Source organism: Vanessa cardui, chromosome 2 (assembly GCF_905220365.1).
Source record: "Vanessa cardui chromosome 2, ilVanCard2.1, whole genome shotgun sequence".
NCBI classification, from domain to species: domain Eukaryota; kingdom Metazoa; phylum Arthropoda; class Insecta; order Lepidoptera; family Nymphalidae; genus Vanessa; species Vanessa cardui.
In genome coordinates this window covers 12798449-12817926 of record NC_061124.1, presented here as the reverse complement: position 1 = coordinate 12817926, position 19478 = coordinate 12798449, and the positions used below count along the sequence as shown (strand labels likewise).

Below are 19478 nucleotides of genomic sequence, written 5' to 3'. Positions count from 1 at the left end.
AGCGACAAAATGGTACTTTTGGAAATTGAGATTTAAAATGAAAACTTTAAACCTTATTTCCCAAAAGTACGATTATGGCGCTTGAGCTGTTCTTCCTTTCCAGTGCCGATATAAAATGTATAAGAATGTATTTAATATTCTTAATTCAAATTCTGAGAGAAGTTTCAATATACTTATGTATGTATCCTGTATTTCGTTAAATCTTGTTCGTAATCAAACGGTAAGTTTTGATAGTAGATGTTCGATTCATATATCAATTGATATATTACTTAAGGTCCGTACATTACAAGAACTTATCTAGATTAACCGGCGGAACAAGATGACACGTACCGATACCCGTTCGTTCGGGTTTTATGTGCAATCACATCTGACCGGTTAATCTTGCTACACATGTTAGATTAAATGTAAAGATAAAGATTGTTTCAAAGAGGTTTTAATAAAATTATGAAACAATTTGTATGTTTGTGAGTGGTTTACTTGGTGAAAAGCATGTACCATAAACTAATCAGGTATTCTGCCGCCAAATAGCCATTCTTAGTATTGTCGTTCAAGTTTTAAGGTTAAGTGACATACATAACGGAATGGACATCTTAGTCCCCAAGGTTGGTGGCGCATTAGCGATGTAAGGAATGGTTAATTTTTTCTACAGAGCCATTGTCTATGGCCGGTGGTGACCACTATAACATAAAAGCAAATATTTTTATGATGATAGTAGGTACAACATATATATATATATAAATGCATAGGACTAGTATATATTCCGTATGTGTTTATTTTTTGTTGAATTTATTAAACTGTTATTGAACGGCCACATTTTAACATTTTTATATTCATGTATATATGGTTACCTTATAATAAACTTGTAACTAAATGAAAATAATAATTTAAATATCACATGAAATAAGAAAGTGAAATATATAAATATAAAATGTGTTTGCTGGTCCATTAACCGTGCTATAAAGTACTCAGTATTATTTTGATTCGATCGCCTCGGGGACCGGTAAAGAAATATGTTTATTTTGTTGCGGGATTCATAATTCATAAAACTGTTCTGTTTGGCACCATGTCCATTAGTTCTCCACAAAATTAGTAGCTGATGTATTATAAATAATAAATAATTAAAACACTTTTAACAAGAAACTGTCTCGAGGTAGATTGATTTTATATGTCTTAGCAATATTATCGAATGAAATGTTATTAAATCAACTGTACATTTAAAAGCAAGCCGATGATGATTACTTTTTTCCATCCCATAGCTTTGATCAAGAACTATGTAATTGAGAGCATTTTATGAACCCAATCACTCTGTGTCTGCTGTAAATTGTCGAAGAGTTGGGTATACCGCAGATTTGATTCTACACAACTTGAGGCTACCATATATTTAAACCATTGATTAAATCACCAAATTAAAAAACTTTAAATGACTACAATCGACTTATGATCGAAGTAATTTAAACATCAAATTTCAAATCAGTCAGACTTGTGACTATTGGTATTGGCAACTTCAGGCCGAAAAGGTCTCCAAAAAATCTTTTAAAAATTTTCAAATTACGATACCACAGCATACAAATTATCCATGCGTTAAATTAAAAAAGCATTACTCTTTTAAAATCGGGACTGAAATTTATAGATATATCCTATTAAAGATTTATCAGACTAAGTATTCTCTTTCAAATCGTTCCATATTCCTCATTCAGTCATGTAAAATATTTGTCAAAAGTTAGTTCGAAATGAATGCTTTCAATGTAGTGGTCTGTTCTCACTAAACAATTAAGCGATGTTCATTGGCTGCAACACAAAGGCTTTCCTGTGGCCGGTAATGGACGTACAGTTCGTGACATCGATTTTCTTGCTAGATTTTTATGGAATTTTCATAATATGTACAATGGAGCTATGGCTAAAAAATCTTTTGATACGATTTTTATACATAACATCAAAATCCATATATAGGTAATGTAAACGTATTTTAATACATTTAATTTTTATGTTGCTACTCTTTTTTAGAGCCTTTGTTTGTGCAAACTGGACACAGATTGTGTTGCAAATGTCACGTGAGATAAAAAAATATGAAGATTTATGGGAATCGTGAAGGTTAAAGTTAATTTAAATTTTGAACGCCTAATATAGTTATCATTTTTATATCAATCCAACCAAAATATACATACATAAATATGTGTGCATATAAAAGCATGAAACTATTAGCAACTTAATTGCATTACGTTCAATATAATTTTATATACAAAAATGTACAAAGTGGACTAAATAGGATTATAAACGTAAACGTTATCAACAGAATGGAGGAGTTTGGGGTAGGAACACAGAATATAGAACGACCTTCGTCTAGGTTCACACAAAGAATTATCTCTAAGGGTTAACACTTAATTTTAGTTTGACGGATGGAAGAGGTTACAAGACATAAACGACAGATCGTTAGTTTACCTGTGAAGAGAATCATTCTATATAATATTATCTTTATAACAGAAATAGAGCAGAAATCTCATGAAAATGTTGATATTACTTAAAATGACATGGTGTTCACTTTACTACTTCAAGTATGTCTTCGTTACAACTGGACCACTAAATTTATGACAATATCATGACCGTCAGATTATTTCAGTAGTGTTCCTTATGTTTTCGAGTAATAAGTATTAAGGGGATAGAAAATTATTTAAATATTATGTTAGCATTAAAGTATTATATTATAATCTTGTGTTTTGTGCGATTCCAGGTGGTGACTGTGGGAGCGCGTGTAGCGGCGGCATGCGCGTGCTGGTTGCAGCGCTCGCCGCGCTGCTGGCGCGTGCGCTAGCCAGCCCCCACGAGCACCGCGCGAGGCATCATGCGCCCGACCACGCTTCGCATTTCCCCGTCCCTGCGCCGCCCCAACCCTACCGCGGACACGGCGAGGCCGTTAGATACAACCCCGAGCTTGATACAATCCTCCCGCGCCTCGACGAACATGAAACGTCCTCGAAACGCGCCAAGTTTGAAGACGCTGAATCTTCTTCTAAACGAGCCAACGAAGAAAGGTTCTATTCCAATCATGAACGGATTGAAGAACTCATGGCAGATGAACCTCAATTAGGTCCCGAGGCCGAAGATCCTTTAGTAGTTCGTACGCGAAAGGGAAGAGTTAAGGGTATTACGCTCACAGCAGCGACTGGGAAGCAGGTCGATGCATGGTTCGGTATTCCGTATGCTCAAAAACCTCTTGGAGATCTCAGATTTAGACATCCAAGGCCGGTAGAAAACTGGGGCGAAGAAATTCTTAATACAACGACACTGCCACACTCGTGCGTCCAAATCATAGATACGGTGTTCGGAGATTTTCCAGGCGCAATGATGTGGAATCCTAACACCGATATGCAGGAAGACTGCCTATACATAAATATTGTTACACCAAAACCACGTCCAAAGAATGCAGCGGTCATGCTGTGGGTATTTGGTGGCGGGTTTTATTCGGGAACAGCAACTTTGGATGTATATGACCCCAAAATCCTCGTATCAGAGGAAAACATTGTCTATGTATCGATGCAGTATCGAGTTGCATCTCTAGGTTTCCTATTTTTTGATACCCCAGATGTCCCTGGAAATGCTGGATTGTTTGATCAGTTAATGGCTTTACAATGGGTAAAAGACAATATTGGTTATTTTGGCGGGAATCCCCATAACATAACACTATTTGGTGAATCTGCTGGTGCTGTGTCAGTTTCTTTACATTTGTTATCGCCACTTTCGAGAAATTTATTCTCTCAAGCTATTATGCAGTCCGGAGCAGCTACAGCTCCCTGGGCTATAATTACCAGAGAGGAAAGTATTTTACGTGGCATGCGTTTAGCTGAAGCTGTTCGTTGCCCGAATTCAAGGTCAGACATGGGACCCATGATAGAGTGTCTAAGGAAAAAGAGTGCAGATGAATTAGTAAATAATGAATGGGGCACACTTGGTATTTGTGAATTTCCATTTGTACCAATCATTGATGGCTCATTCTTGGATGAAATGCCTGGAAAATCTTTAGCTCATCAAAACTTTAAGAAGACAAATATTCTAATGGGTTCTAACACGGAGGAGGGTTACTACTTTATTCTTTACTATTTGACGGAATTATTCCCAAAGGAGGAGAATGTTGGTATATCGAAGGAACAATATCTTCAAGCGGTCAGAGAATTAAATCCGTACGTCAATGACGTATCGAGACAAGCGATAGTATACGAATATACTGATTGGCTAAATCCGGATGATCCGGTGAAAAATAGAAATGCTTTAGATAAAATGGTGGGTGATTATCACTTTACTTGTGGCGTTAACGAGTTCGCTCATAGATATGCAGAAACTGGTAACAACGTGTACACCTACTACTATAAACATCGTAGCAAGAATAATCCATGGCCGTCCTGGACTGGCGTTATGCATGCGGATGAGATTAATTATGTATTCGGTGAACCACTTAATCCCGGAAAAAATTATTCTCCCGAAGAAATCGAGTTTAGCAGACGGTTAATGAGATATTGGGCTAATTTTGCTCGATCTGGGTATGTACCAATTAACTTGATTTCGATATTAGGTAATCCCACCTTACTGATAAATTTTCACGATGATAATTTTAATTTGTATTTCTTTCTATATAACTTCCTTAAATTTTATTGCAGGAATCCGTCAATGAACGCTGATGGTGATATGACGAAGGTCCACTGGCCAGTCCATACGGCATTCGGTAGGGAGTATCTTTCGCTTGCAGTCAACTCAAGCGCTGTGGGCCATGGTCTGCGAGTTAAGCAATGCGCCTTCTGGCAAAAGTATTTGCCTCAATTGATGGCGGCTACTAGTAAGTTTACCTACGCTGTAGAGGCAAATGCTTTAAAACCATTCTTTAATATTTGTCCATGTTTACACACTAACACATAATTTTAGTAAATTTTAACTTAAGCTGATGAACAGTTATTTGTAGTAGAAATAAATGCTATTTTGTGTTTCTATGTTGTGCTATGTTTATGAAATGATCACAATAATTAACGCGTGTTTTTTTCTGTTTCAGATAAACCAGAATCACCAAAAAATTGTACCAATGTCGCGATTTCTTTACGGCCATCCCACGTGCCGCTCGGCTTAAGTCTTATTTCTCTGACAAGCTTGAACTTAATATTATTAAAATACAAATGAATGATCAATTTATGTACGTTATGTGGAATTTTAGTTTTATAACAATTTTGTTCGGTTTGCATTTCTAGATCCACTGGTCGATTATATGTGAAATTCAGTAGATAATTTATAATTAGATGGTCCACTGTATGTGTGTATGAGAAGTAGCTAAAAAATTGGAAAGTAATTTGAAAATTATATGCATTATAAAGTCCTTCTCGATCTATCTCTGCTAATTTGATGTTTGTGAAGTAATGTTTAAAATGATGTCTTATACTTAGGTAATAACTGAATATTTATGATCGTGTGATAACCGAATGGTCGTAAGCGGTGGGCCTAGTACAAGTTTTTGTCCATTAAATCAGTGGTGTTATATATTTTTTAATTATTTTTATATGTATAATTATAAAATAATTATGTATAATTTAATTATAAGCCACCTTAAGTGTTATATTGCTCTATAAGTCCATTATATATTTGTCAAGCTTTGTTTAAGTTATCATTATCGATTGTAAGGATTATAATATTGTTCATGAAGTTAATGTTAATATCTATTTTAAAGGGAGTGATGCCTCCATCGACATATCACTTGTTAATAATAAATTATAGTTAATACTAGAAATACGTAGTGATAATTTCGTAATAGTTGGTAAGATTTTACATATCTTTCAAGAATAGGCTAAAGGGACTTTATCAATAAAATAAATAAAAACGATATGAAATCAACGGCGTCAAGAAAACAATACTAGGAACAGAAACAAGCGAAAACCATAACGTCGTAAGGGACATTTTTAATAACAGTAATGGAATAAGTAGAAGATATACAAGAAATCTTAGCTTTAAAACGCCTCTATTGCAATACATATCACGCAAGGCATAGAAATGTTTAAGTTCATTCTAGCCTTAGAGTAAGTTAAGTGTATGAGCTAGGTCACTTCACAACTCTGTAGCGGACCAATATTAGAAAGTTGTACGTTTAGGTTCGATTTGTGAATCGATTCGAAAAATACAATGAAGTTAAAAGTAAATCGATAGATTTCGTTCGATATCACTGAAAAACAAAACAATGAATACAAAACCACGATGACTGTTGAACACGATATTAATAAATATGAATTAAATATTTTCGATAAAATATTCATTTATCTGATGAGAAAATAATGGACCGAAGAAGTTATTAAAATTTTACATATAAAATAAACAATGTGTTGAGACAAGATCGCGTCTAAAAGTCAGAAACAGTTTAAACCAACAAAGTAGTATGCGTATGTTAGACCATGCATACGTATTAGTGAATTAATGTTTAGGATCGATACATCTAGATTAGAGAACGTAGTGTCCAGTTCAGCTTTCGAATATTGGTATTTCATAGACGAATCTTTACGATCAAATACAAAGTGTTACATTTAAAGTCTTTGCGAGACATATTTAGTTATATTATAGTTAATCAATTATTATTTCTTTCGTGTAAATATTGTATGAGTGTTAGTATATGAAGTAGGTATCGTTGTTGTCTGGGTCTTAGTTGTTTTATCGTTTTAATTCGAAGGCAAATCTTCTTTGCCTATGTGTCAAATATAATCTGTTGTGGAAGACGATACTTTACGAGAAGTAGTGATGATACTAATATATAATTTTAATAGATCTACAATGTCAGGCTTTTGTTGATTTTAATTTAGATTAGGTGTAAATTATACAAGTTCGTGTATAAGGCCAATACAGCTGACATCTGTACCGAATAATTTCGATATGACTTTTCGAAGTAATTTATATGTATTCGGACGGATTCAGTGGCTTTGTGGGTAGCTTATACGATTGATAATAATCGGCTGATGTTAGAAATTGTAATTTAGAATCAATATTCATGTTATTTCACGTTCGATGTTTCGAGAACTACGCTTATTTTAACCTGCGTATTTAAACCTATAGAGTGCCTCTTATTCACTTTTATATATATTGATATAACACTTAGGCAATACCAGTAGTTGTAGTGTTACTTCTTTGCACTTTTAACGTTTTGAGTTCTTTTTTTTTTAAATATGAAATGAGTAGAAGGAAGGCCGAGGTATGATGAGCAGTGCCAAAAATGAAACAGAGACATTGTATTGCACAATATTGCTTATACGATTTCAAATATCAACAATAAATTGAAGATGTGTTCCAAATGATAAATATTTGGAATAAAAATCGAAATTTGAAATTCCGTGAACTTAAAAAGCCATGGTTTTTACGAAATATAAATTCTGATTGCAATGGAACGAAAAGTGCAAAATAGTTTTTACAAATGTAAATAGCATATCGTTACTTGACACACTGTTAATACTTTTACCTTATTTAAACCTAAAAATTGTGGACTAATCCAGACTCTATGCACAGACGTATTAATAACTATTTCGCTTGGCTGTTAATGTAAATAAGGCGATTTGCATTTGCGTTACTGCTTATCATGCTTAGCGATCAGATTACTCAATACACAATATTAAAAGGATAATTAGTTGTTTTAAATGTAGAGGAAATATCAGACTATAAATGATAATTTGACACAAGTGACTGTCAAAACAATTTAAAAGAGAAAGACTTTCTTAAATGCAATACTTTAATTTAAATACAATTAATTGTACGTGATTGTTAATCAAGAGTTCTAACTCATTCTTTTAGTGTTCAATTTGAACATAGATCTGATTTTTTGAACGGATATTAAGCTGACTTTGCAGCGCTTTTCTAATTTCTTATATTTGAAATGGATTAAGATCGAATGAATATTATTTTTGTAATAGTCTCTCAAAGAATCATTATTTGAAACTTTTGTATCGTCATTTAAGAATTAAGTGAACCACTGATTCGGAAAGTAGATTCTACCGAGAAGAACCGGCAAGAAACTCAGTAGTTACTCTATGTCAATATTCAAAAAATATAGTGATATTAGTTAAACACAATTATATATATATGTAATATATCCTGCCTGGAAGTTAACAGGTATTAACTGTTTTTTAATTATCGATAAAATCTTGTATCGAATAATATGCTGATATCAGTATCATGAATGTCTGATCGCTAAACGTGGTATGAAAAGGCACGTTGCACTCCCTGATATATAAAAGGCCTAACATAGCAAAGCACGATGTAAGAGAGGCCTAAGCGGTGTATTATTTTAATTCAAGTTATCTTTTTAAATTCTAATAGTAAATTTTCAAGTAAGTTATATTAGTGCTATGATTGCATTATTGAATGTTTGCAAAATTTGTGTTTAATTATAAAAATAAATGCTTGTATATAAAATTTTGTCGATTTTTATTTTCCTATTTAAATAAATATTATATATGTTTTTTAACAACAACAACAATAGCCTGTAAATTTTCAACTGTTGGGCTAAGGCCTCCTCTTCCTTTGAGGTTCGGAACATATTTCACCACGCTGTTCTAATGGGTTCGTGGAATACACATGTGGCAGAATTTCTATGAAATTAGACAAATGCAGGTTTCTTACGTAGTTTTTCTCCACCGCCGTTCGAGATGAATTGTAAACACAAATTAATCACATAAATATTCAGTGGTGCTTGCCTGGGTTTGAACCCGCGATCATCGGTTAAGATGCACGCGTTCTAACCACTAGGCCATCATCATATTAATATATGTTGGTTACTATAAAGTGTTGCTTAATATAAATAGCCCGAGAACTCTAAATATAAGTATAGTACGACACAACTTAGACGTAGCATCGGCAAAATTCGTAAAACCGTTCATATCCGAATTTAGTACGCTATCCCAAATTATCAATATTTATTTCTCATGTGAATATAATCTTTACACAAACTTGTAGTATCATATGACCTAATATATTCGTCAATTTGACACGTCTCTGACGCAAGAATCTATAGCGATGAATAGAGTCGAATGGCGCCATAGGGAGCTATTTCTATTGGTCATGTAAATCGGCAGTAATCGGCTTTATTTTCATTTCATTGCATTTTCCGATGCTACATCTAATTTGTGTCGTACTATATGTTCTTATAGTTGTTCGGGTAACTGTTTCTTAATGATATCGCATGCAATGCAATACATTAAGCATAGAGATCAATTTTATTTAATTGAATACGTTAATATATTAATTTCTATGTTCCTATTATTATACATTTACTTACTTCGAAAAAACTTCGCTCTTTAAAAGTTTTATGACAGAGTATTTCACCAGTATTCGTCCCTCCGTGCTTCCTAAAGAGAATAACGCCGTTGGCGCACTCGTCGGCAGAGGATTTCCAAATTATTATTAAGTTTTCATAATTAAGAGTGCACCTGCGTTTGTCTTAATCAGACCCCGTCCTCTAAATCAACTACCAAGGTTACATAATCATTATATTAAATGGTTACAATTTAAGAATCTTAAAAAATTGATATTGATATTGTTTCATGAACGCATCGATTTTTGGTTACATATTTTGGACAGGATAATCATCTATGAAATCTTAACAGACTTACAAAAAGGTTCTCTTTGAATGTTTATATTTGTTTTATGTACGCATAACGCATATTTAGACGAATTCGCAAAAGTATTTTCTTCAAAAGAGGTTTGTCTCGAAAAAAATCCATTTAAATTTCAATAAGATGTCTGATAATCTGCTGATGACTTTTGGAACGGAACTATTCAGAATGCAAGCGAAACAATCGCGTTGTTACTAATTGATACCTGCTATTTATATGACTTTATTATGTTAAAAATCTTTTAAATTTATATTCAATTAATTACTCCAAAGATAAGAAATTAGCAATTAGCACTTGACATATTTAATTAATATCATACGATAATACAAAAAGGAAGACGTTTTATCTTGTATATAAATATTTTATCTATTATAAAAAAATAAAAAATATATATATTGCTTTGATTTTTTTAAGATAATCTCGATTGGGATAATATATAAAATATGGCAAATATATAAAAAAGTAGATGTAAGAAAATATATTATTAAGAATATATACACATAGAAACTCGAAATAACTAGTAATTTATTTTAGTAAGGTAGTAGAGATTAATGCTAGTTCCGTTTAGATATTATATTACAATCTAAAACTAAAGTAACTAACTAAAAATATGCTTAATTGTATAAATAATAAAATTTAAGCAATTCATTGTATTTAATTAAACATAGATTTGAGGTAAACGATATTACTTTTGTGCAGACATCGTCATTTTTTCATCAAAAGTATAACACCTCGCCTCATTGCCTCCACTGGTGACAGGAGGGCTGGTTCGTTTTTTGCCCAGAGGATCGGAATTGCGATTCAACGGGGAAATGCTGCTAGCATTCTTGCCACTGTTCCACGCGGTCAAGATTTATACCGTAACTAGTTTTAATTCATAATTGTATATATTATATATTTTAGTATAAATATATCATCAGTATAATAATAATAATATTTGTTCCATACAAATATAATTTTCTTAAACAGTTACATGGTTGAACTACGACAAAAGTCTCAAGGAATATGAATTTGAGACAACATCACACACATTACTCTGATCCCAATGAGTATCTAAAGCACTTGTGATATGGAAAATCAGAAGAAACGACGGTACCACAAACACCCAGACCCAAGACAACATAGAAAACTAATGATAATCTACATCGACTCGGCCGGGAATTGAATCCGGGAGCGATACGTGGCGTACCCATGTAAACCGGTGTACACATCCCTCGACCAGGGATTGTGTAATAACAAACAAACAAACTACAGCCTGTAAATTCCCACAGCTGGGCTAAAGGCCTCCTCTCCCTTTGAGGAGAACGTTTTGGAACATATTCCACCACGCTGTTCCAATGCGGGCTGGTGGAATGCACATGTGGCAGAATTTCTATGAAATTTGTCACATGCAGGTTTCCTCACGATTTTTTCCTTCACCGCTGAGCACGAGATTAATTATAAAGACAAATTAAGCACATGAAACAGCGGTGCTAGCCTGGGTTTGAACCCGCAATCATCGGTTAAGATGCACGCGTTCTAACCACTGGTCCATCTCGACTCATGTGTAATAACATAGTCATCAAAATAAACACAGATCCAGTACTGGCTACCCTAGTATGTATGTACGATATGCAATTCGATCAACTTTGTAGAGCAATTAGCGAAATGATAACATATCTTCCTCTAATCAATAAATTAGTAGCGTACACCTGAAATGATTTAACTATATTAAAATATGATCTCAATTAATATACATTTACGATTGTATTATGACACCTCAAGCACGTGACAAAGGCTAAAGGATACTTGTTGTGCCAATGAAATAACGATGCTATACACTTGAAATAAAGTTTAAAATAAATTGAACGATTAATCCCTTAAAGCGACAAAAAGTCTTATTATTGTGAATATAATTGTTGTTGTTCAGTAACTGCGACCAATAATATATACAATTAACAAAGTTTTATCGTAATAATATATTTTTAATAGAAAGGCAAAAGATAATAATTATTTTTATTAATTTTAAAATTAGTTTTTGATTAATTTTTGTTTACTCACTGTATAATGTATATGCAATTATTGTTAGTTAAATATTTACAATACTAATTATTTTTACTGTTTATTCTCATATTTTATTTTGAGGATGCTCTAATGTACTCCTAATGTAATCCTTGCAATAATATTCATATAAGCGAAACGTCAAGAAGGATGTATTATTATGTTATTTAGGATTTATTTTGATCCATACTTCGAAATTAATAATAGTTCTGATATATATTCCAAAACAAAACATCCTGTTCGTTTGCCCCCTATAACAAAAAAAAAAACATACTTATTTCCAGAAGCTTTCCATTGGAACAATAAGCCAAATTAATTATACCATAGGTAAGGTAATATATAGCAGTAAGAATTAAGTAACTTTAATACAAAATAATTTTTGATCTATTCTATAAAAAAGTGTTGTAAATAGGTATAAATAGACCCTGTATTTATATTCATAGGAAATATGAAGACGTAGCTTTATTATTTATTACAGAAAAATATATTTATTACAACGTAATACGGTGTACGATGTAAGTTTAATTAATCGAAACATTTTTTTAAACGATAACAAAACACAAAGAATAATCAGTTAAGTTAAGATGGTCTGTAATCAAAAGGCTTATGATCGTATCGGACCTCGCATTGATCGTATCAGGATTCTTGTTTATTGTCCGTGTATGTGATTGATAAATAAATATGTATAAATACTGAATGTTGTGACAATTGATATACATTAGTGGCTGGACGAGGTAAGCAAATTTTTTGCAAAAATTTAAATGTAGTATTTGTGTAAGTTAGGTAGTGACAACCCTATGATCACGTATACCGTAGAACAGTAATACTCATTATTGTGTTCCGGCTTGAAGGGTGAGTGAGTCTGTGAGCGAAAATCTTTGTTCTCAAGATGATCGGCATTAATTTTGTAAAGAATTGTTAATATTCCTTACGGCTTCGATGGCTCATTATCCAGACCACATTTTAATTTACATAATCTATACTTCTATACTAATATTATAAATGTGAAAATAACTCTTTGTCTGTCGCTCTTTCATGACCAAACCGTTAAACCGATATTTATGAAATTTGGAACGAACAGAGTCGGATTTAAAGTTCTAGAGGCCCTGGGGCCACAAAGCAGTGGAGGCCCTAGACCAACAGGAGCGTGGAGACCCCTATAATTATATTATGGATTATTAAACGTTTTTATTTCAATCAGTAAGCTATGATTTATTTATTGGTATCGGTAACTTTTAACACATTAAGTAGTAAGATTATTATAATTTGACTATATCTCGGTATTTGTTAACTCACTGAAAAGTGTGGCCCCCACTCATATGGAGGCCCCAGGGCACGGCCCTAGGAACGAAGCAAACATGAACTCCAAGAAAGGGCATAGGCTACTTTTTTGCTTAAAACATGACAACCAACATCTTAAAATGCGTGCGTAGCTACGGGCGACTACTTGTTTTTATAAAACTACTAGGTGTCGCCCGTAGCTTCATCCACGTTTTAAGGGTTGCTCGTCAGGTGTGGCGCATAGTAAGTAGCATACATCCTTCTCTGGAGAGGAAACTTTCTTCACAACAAATTTACATACATTCAGTTCAGTAGTTTGACCGTCAAAATGCGACACACAAACAGACAGACAGCGGATTTACTTTCCAATTTATAATATTAGTATGGATGTAATTATATTATATTTTATATCCATTTCAGTTTAGTAACTGTTGAAAATGAGGTTTACCATCGTCACTTTTCTGCTCGTCATCGCAGGCGCCTGCGCCTTGCCTGAACAGCAGATTGGTAAGTTGTTTAGTTCGACATTTGTATTTAAATTGTGCTAAATGTTATAAGATACAATATTGCAAAAATAGGAGATGCAGATTACTATGTTTCTTAACATGTACATCCTGTAAATTTTTCACTGCTGGGCTAAAACCTCCTCTCCCTTTGAGGAGACGGTTAGAAGCATATTCCACCACGCTGTTCCAATGCAGATTAATGGATTCCCATGTGACAAAATTTCGTTAAAATTAGACACATGCAGGTTTCTTCTCGATGTTTTCATTCACCGATTACGAGATTTACAAACACAAATTAAGCACATGAAAATTCAGTGGTTCTTACCTGGGTTTGAACCTGCAATTATTGGTTATTATGTACGTGTTTTAACCACAGGGCCATCTCAGCTCGATGTTGGACTATGTTTCTTAGGCTGGTATAAACATACATTCAGATAGTATTATAAAACAAAAGAAAGACAAAGCACGCAGAACGTAATAGGGATTATTTCTTGCCTCATAATGTTTCACACGCCCCGTGTATCAAAATAACAGATAAAGATTTATAGATAAGTAGTAATTGCTACGGATGGATGACAGTGCTCAATATACAAAAAGTCATTTGTTACAGCGCCCCAAAATGAACGCATCATAACCAACCAAATTAGAAGGGCCATCGAGCAAATAAAACGAGAAATCAGAGAGGCTGGACTGGACCCCCTATACATTGACAGGGCTGATTTTGATTTCTGGGTTATGCCGTAAGTTTGGACAAAATTATGTTGTATTTAAACTATATGGCACCACTCTTGGGTTTATCTTTATGACACTATAGTCCATTACAAGAATCTCCTTGCGATCTAAATAATCGTACGAATAATTTTGGTAATAAAAATAGCATTCATTTACCAATTCATTCAAGGGCCTTCGAGAAGTCTAAAATCAACCATTCCTCTCAAAGTGTTTTTCTAGAGGCTCATTTTGTGGAATGAATTATAATGACTATAACAGTAACTCTCGATGAAGACATCCGGCTTGCGCATTAGGTATTATAGTGCAAATGCACAGACTGAGTGAATATACGATAATTTATATCAATTGATATATCATACTGATAAGTACATTTAATTAGATGGATTGGAGTGATAATAGTCAGCATAAATTTATATGCAATTTTTCCCTAAAGTTTGTCCGTTGCCACAAAACCAAAAACAACAAAGAAGGAAATTCATAGACAACACTCCTGTAGTTTGTGCAACGAGGTACTAAATTGTAATCATTACAATTGAAATTTAACAAAAGCTGTTATGAGTATGACGTCCTGAATAATTTTCAGTCACGGCAGCATTTTCATCAGAGACCTTAGCAACTGCTCAGGGGATAACCAATAATCCAAAAAATAAAAATGATATATTGTTATATGTTTATTGTACGTATATTAATATTGTAGTGTTTATTAAAATAATATTACCACAGCCCGTAACAACCACACAGGGTACCATTTAAAAATCAGCGTTGAGTTCTTCAAACCCAACCTGGAAGCTGAATGGTACACTTTTTAGGACACATTAATTGTCATTGTTTTGTTTTTAGATTAAGTTATAATTAGTTAATGTTTTTTTATTTTAGTTTTTTATTCATTTTTTTTTTAAATTTTTTATATTTTTTATTCTTTTTACTGTGTCTCGTGTCCTAATAAACATTTCTTTCTTTCTTTTAAAATACTTAGAAGTTTTGGCGTGTCGTAGATTATAAATCTACAGTTATACATTTTACATATCAGGGAGTGCTAACTAACGTGAAAATATCTTATGTTTTTCTTCACAGCTTCACTGGTATCGAGGGTTTTATTGATCAGCTCACTTTCACCGGCGCCAGCAATATTGTCATAAACCAGCTCAGCTACAATGTCTTCCAGAATAGCGTCAAGTTCACTCTTACCATTCCGGAGCTTCGTCTGGCTATAAGTACGTATAATTTTACTACATTTTATACATACTTAATAATCTATAATTATTAAGTATGTATAAAATGTGGAAAAGTCTATTATTTAATAATCTAATATAATTGGTGTGTCTATTTGGCCCTTTTTTACTCAATGTATATATATGTATACACGGTATATATACTAAAATAAAATTTTTTACAATTTTTGTATGTCATTTTGTCTGTTTGTTCCGGCTAATCTCTGGAGCGGCTGGACTGATTTGGACGAATGATGATGATGATGAATTATAATTTTGTATTTTTTTCTTTTCTTTAGAGGACTCTGGTATTACTGCTCACGTTTTTGGAAGCAAACACAGTGCTCAATTCAATGGCGGGTAAGATTGATATATATTTATATATTTAACAAATAATTCCACTTATGTCACATAAGTCATTATGATCGGTCTTTAGAAGCAGTTAAATAGCATGCACAAGTACTGAACAATTGTATATGTACTATGTATTTATGGGTAATTTCTAGAATATATGAATAACAATTAAAATTTATTATTAATAGCAATTTTTATTAGAATATCAGTATTAAATATTATTTCGCGTAAATGAAAATTCAAAGATTATTATATAGGCATTTAAGTTTAATGTAATAAACATAAATTTGTACTCCTTTATAAGTCGCCTTTCCTCTGGTCTTTTGGTTGAGTTCTATTCCAGGGTTGAGAACTGCAATACCGTGTCCTTTTCATGCTAAAGTAAACGAGCAAAGCGACCAGCTGATAGTAAATGGTAACCATCGTCCACTGACAATGGTGCTATACAAATAATAACTATTCCTTACATAACCAATGCGCCACCAACCTTGGGAACTAAGATGTTAAGTCCCTTGTCCCTTAAGTTATGCTAGCTCACTCACCCTTCAAACAGGAACTGGCTGTTTTGGTGCGGTGGTGATAGAATCTCTTATGACTATAGTCCTGCCACCAATTGAAAGTTGTATGTACTGGTTAAACATTTATTTATTATTATAATTGATGAAAACCTTTCTTGCAGTCTCGTTATTAGGCAAGTTCGCCTCGTCGGTGACATTCGCGCCTCTGTAGGAATCATCTCCGGTATCTCCATTCGAAGTGTTTCGTTGCAGTTCAGCATCGGAGACATTCAAGTACGTCTAGTTTGAACACATCAATCTTAGTCGATAATTGCGACTTTAAATCCATCTTTGAGTTTTTGTGTGCTTCATTTTTATATGACCTAACCTACACTTGGAATGACATAACCTCTAAAGATATGTCTTTAACGAAGCGATTGCATTTGTCTCGTAGTGAAACAGTACCGGGATCTTAGTGTATTTTTTTATACTAAAGCATATGTTTACTAAACTGAGGAGGGAATATGATCAGATAACGTGAAAATAAGAAGGTATCTTCTTTGTGTTTTCACGTACATCGCATTCAGTGGTTAAAGAAAAAGTACTGAGAAAATTTTATGTCGAGACATATGTAATCATTTCTTTAAATGCTTTTAACTTGGCTTAACACTTTGATATTGTATTATTAACTACGGGCAAGTTTCTCAAAAAAAATTCACAATTTATGTATTTTATTTTCAGTCAAATCTTCAATTGAACGCCTTCGGAAACGACTACACAGATGAATTAAACCAGTTACTCGGCACCACCATTCCTGATCTTCTGCAGAGATATAGGGTAATATATAACAATTCGTAGTAGGTACATATGTATCAATATATTACAGATCATTATCGTGCGATATATAAAGCAAATACGCATTAACTGGCTTAACCTTACTTATATTGTTATGGGCTCTTTTTGGCTTTGAATTTAAGACAATTAATATCTCTATATATATCTGAAGTATTATTGACTAATGTTACTTTTAAAATAAAGAGATTATAATATTTCTTATCATTGCAGAATGAAATCAACCGGGAGTTGTCAAGAATCGTTTTGGAGATCCTGAGAGAACTTCTGTGAAAATATAGCTCACCATTGTATGCTGATGCGTAGTAAAGAAGAGGATTTCTTGAAATTGCTTTTAGAAATATCTTCATTATAATCACGTGTTAAGAGTTAAATTTGTAAATTTATCTGTAAATAAAAACTGCGACATAATAGAGCCCAGAAGCAAAACTTTTTATTTAAAAGAATAATTCAACAAATACTATTTTCGTGACTTCGGTAGTTACCTCTAAATACTGTAAATAAATTTCCTGGTCGATAAGTGTGTACACCGGTTTACAAGGGTACGTCCGAGGTCTCGGGTTCGATTCCCGGTCGAGTCAATGTAGAAAAAGTTCATTAGTTTTCTATGTTGTCTTGGGTCTTGTTTGCGGTCGTTACTTCTGAATTTCCATAATACAAATACTTTCTGATTCTAATGTAAGTAACATTTGGATCAGAGTAATTATATTTATTTAATACATTACTATGTTAATAGTAATATATTACTATTAATTTTGTACTTGATCGCAGGGCCTTTATAATCTCCTATGTAACCCTCAAAATACACGGAAAAATATCAATTCGCCCGAATCGAGAAATGAACAAACACGCACACATATACACACCAATATACATATACAAAACGAACAACTACAACATTCTCATTATGTGCCAATAAATAAATCTAGATAAAATAATGAGATGGTATCTATTGTTCTATGACTTTTGTTTTGAACTTATCTTCACACCCTTAGTCGTTATTGGCAATGATTCGTTCTCCTTAGTGTTGAAATAGCTTAACTGCAATATATATGTTCTATCAAAATATAATAGGACTTATGCTTGTGGTTCCGTAGAATCCAGTGTAACGAAACGAATTATAATTAGTGGTAGCGCTTTGTGCAAGCTGGTCTATCCATCAGATGTTCTACTGTTAACAACTATTCGTAGTACTGTCAATTATTCAGTACACCAAATACATATTTGAAATTAAATTAAAGGAAACTATTTAATTTTTTTAAGTGTTCATACCATTTATCACTGTTACCATGGAAATTTCGCTCTCTGATTGTGAAGCATTTTTTTTTTAAATAATTTTTTACATAATTATGTTAATAGTGCAAGTCAATAAGGTTATAGAAACATTCATCAAAACGCCTGAAACAAACAAGAATATATTTGAAAATGTCATGTTTCCTAACTATAACAATTATATTATGATAACACAACAACATATAAATACACTCGCATACATTTATTGACGAATTTTATCAATATAACACGTTAATCCACAGACATCTAAGTAGTTTTTATTCCCCAAAAATAGTTATATGGGCTATAAGTAATCTTGTAGTTCGAGGCTATTATTAATAAACTTGGAATTAAAATATTTCATACGGGATTCGCCTTTCAATATTTTTAAAAACAATATTACGTATATTCATAATATTGATAACATCTATGTAAATTATTGAATAAACGTGAGAAGCTAAGATAAACATATAGCACCAAGTTTCCGATACTGTTATTATATTTAACATGATTGTATATAGATTAAGGGAATATAATGTCCTACACGGTCTAACATTTAATTGTATACAGTCGATACAACTGCATCGTTCAATTAGCAAGTAACTCATAAGGCTATTGATAGTAAACTTTTAAGTCGTTGGATGTTCCTGCCATAAAATTCTGAATAAAGTTTTGAATCCGTGAATACCAATTACCGTGGAAGCCGAAATAACGTCAGTAGATCCTATGTATGTCTAATTTCTCTATTCATACCTTGTATGGTGAAAGTGTTTCTGTGTTTGTGCTAACATTTGTGCACTATGATATTTCTTGTGCAGGTGTCTTGTCCATGTTGAGAATGTGATGACCAGAATCAGTCAAACGGATATAAATAAAATAAATAAAAATAAAATAAAATAACTTATTTCATCAGTAAGAAAACACTTCATTAACTTTACAAAGGTTGACTTCTCCTTTTGAGTGCAGTATGCTCCCGTGCCAGGAGAAAATAGTTATATAATTGACTAAAATATACTTGCTGGTTCTTCTGATCTATCTTATTAACCGGGGTAATTTTTGTTTTTTTATTTTATTTATATTAACTTATTAACTCAATATTAACTTTATTATGTTGCG

General features: G+C 32.9%; 2 protein-coding genes across 3 annotated transcripts in view; both read left to right on the top strand.

Annotated features, from left to right (window-relative positions):
• The window catches only part of LOC124538744 (acetylcholinesterase-like), a 66470-nt gene extending 58707 nt beyond the window's left edge, over nucleotides 1-7763 (top strand). For both annotated transcript variants that reach the window (XM_047115926.1, XM_047115934.1), the window contains exons 3-5: nucleotides 2729-4532; nucleotides 4650-4825; nucleotides 5036-7763. In XM_047115926.1, coding sequence (XP_046971882.1) covers nucleotides 2761-4532; nucleotides 4650-4825; nucleotides 5036-5160 — 2073 coding nt within the window. In that variant the 5' untranslated portion in view covers nucleotides 2729-2760 and the 3' untranslated portion in view covers nucleotides 5161-7763. The remainder of the gene's footprint in view (nucleotides 1-2728; nucleotides 4533-4649; nucleotides 4826-5035) is intronic.
• A 5573-nt stretch (nucleotides 7764-13336) lies between these two features.
• Nucleotides 13337-17442, top strand: LOC124538760. The gene is made up of 7 exons (XM_047115944.1): nucleotides 13337-13445; nucleotides 14055-14184; nucleotides 15251-15390; nucleotides 15687-15747; nucleotides 16421-16532; nucleotides 16980-17075; nucleotides 17304-17442. Exons 1-7 carry the CDS (start codon nucleotides 13376-13378, stop codon nucleotides 17361-17363), a joined length of 669 nt encoding a protein of 222 aa, XP_046971900.1. The 5' UTR covers nucleotides 13337-13375; the 3' UTR covers nucleotides 17364-17442.
• Nucleotides 17443-19478: the final 2036 nt, after the last annotated feature.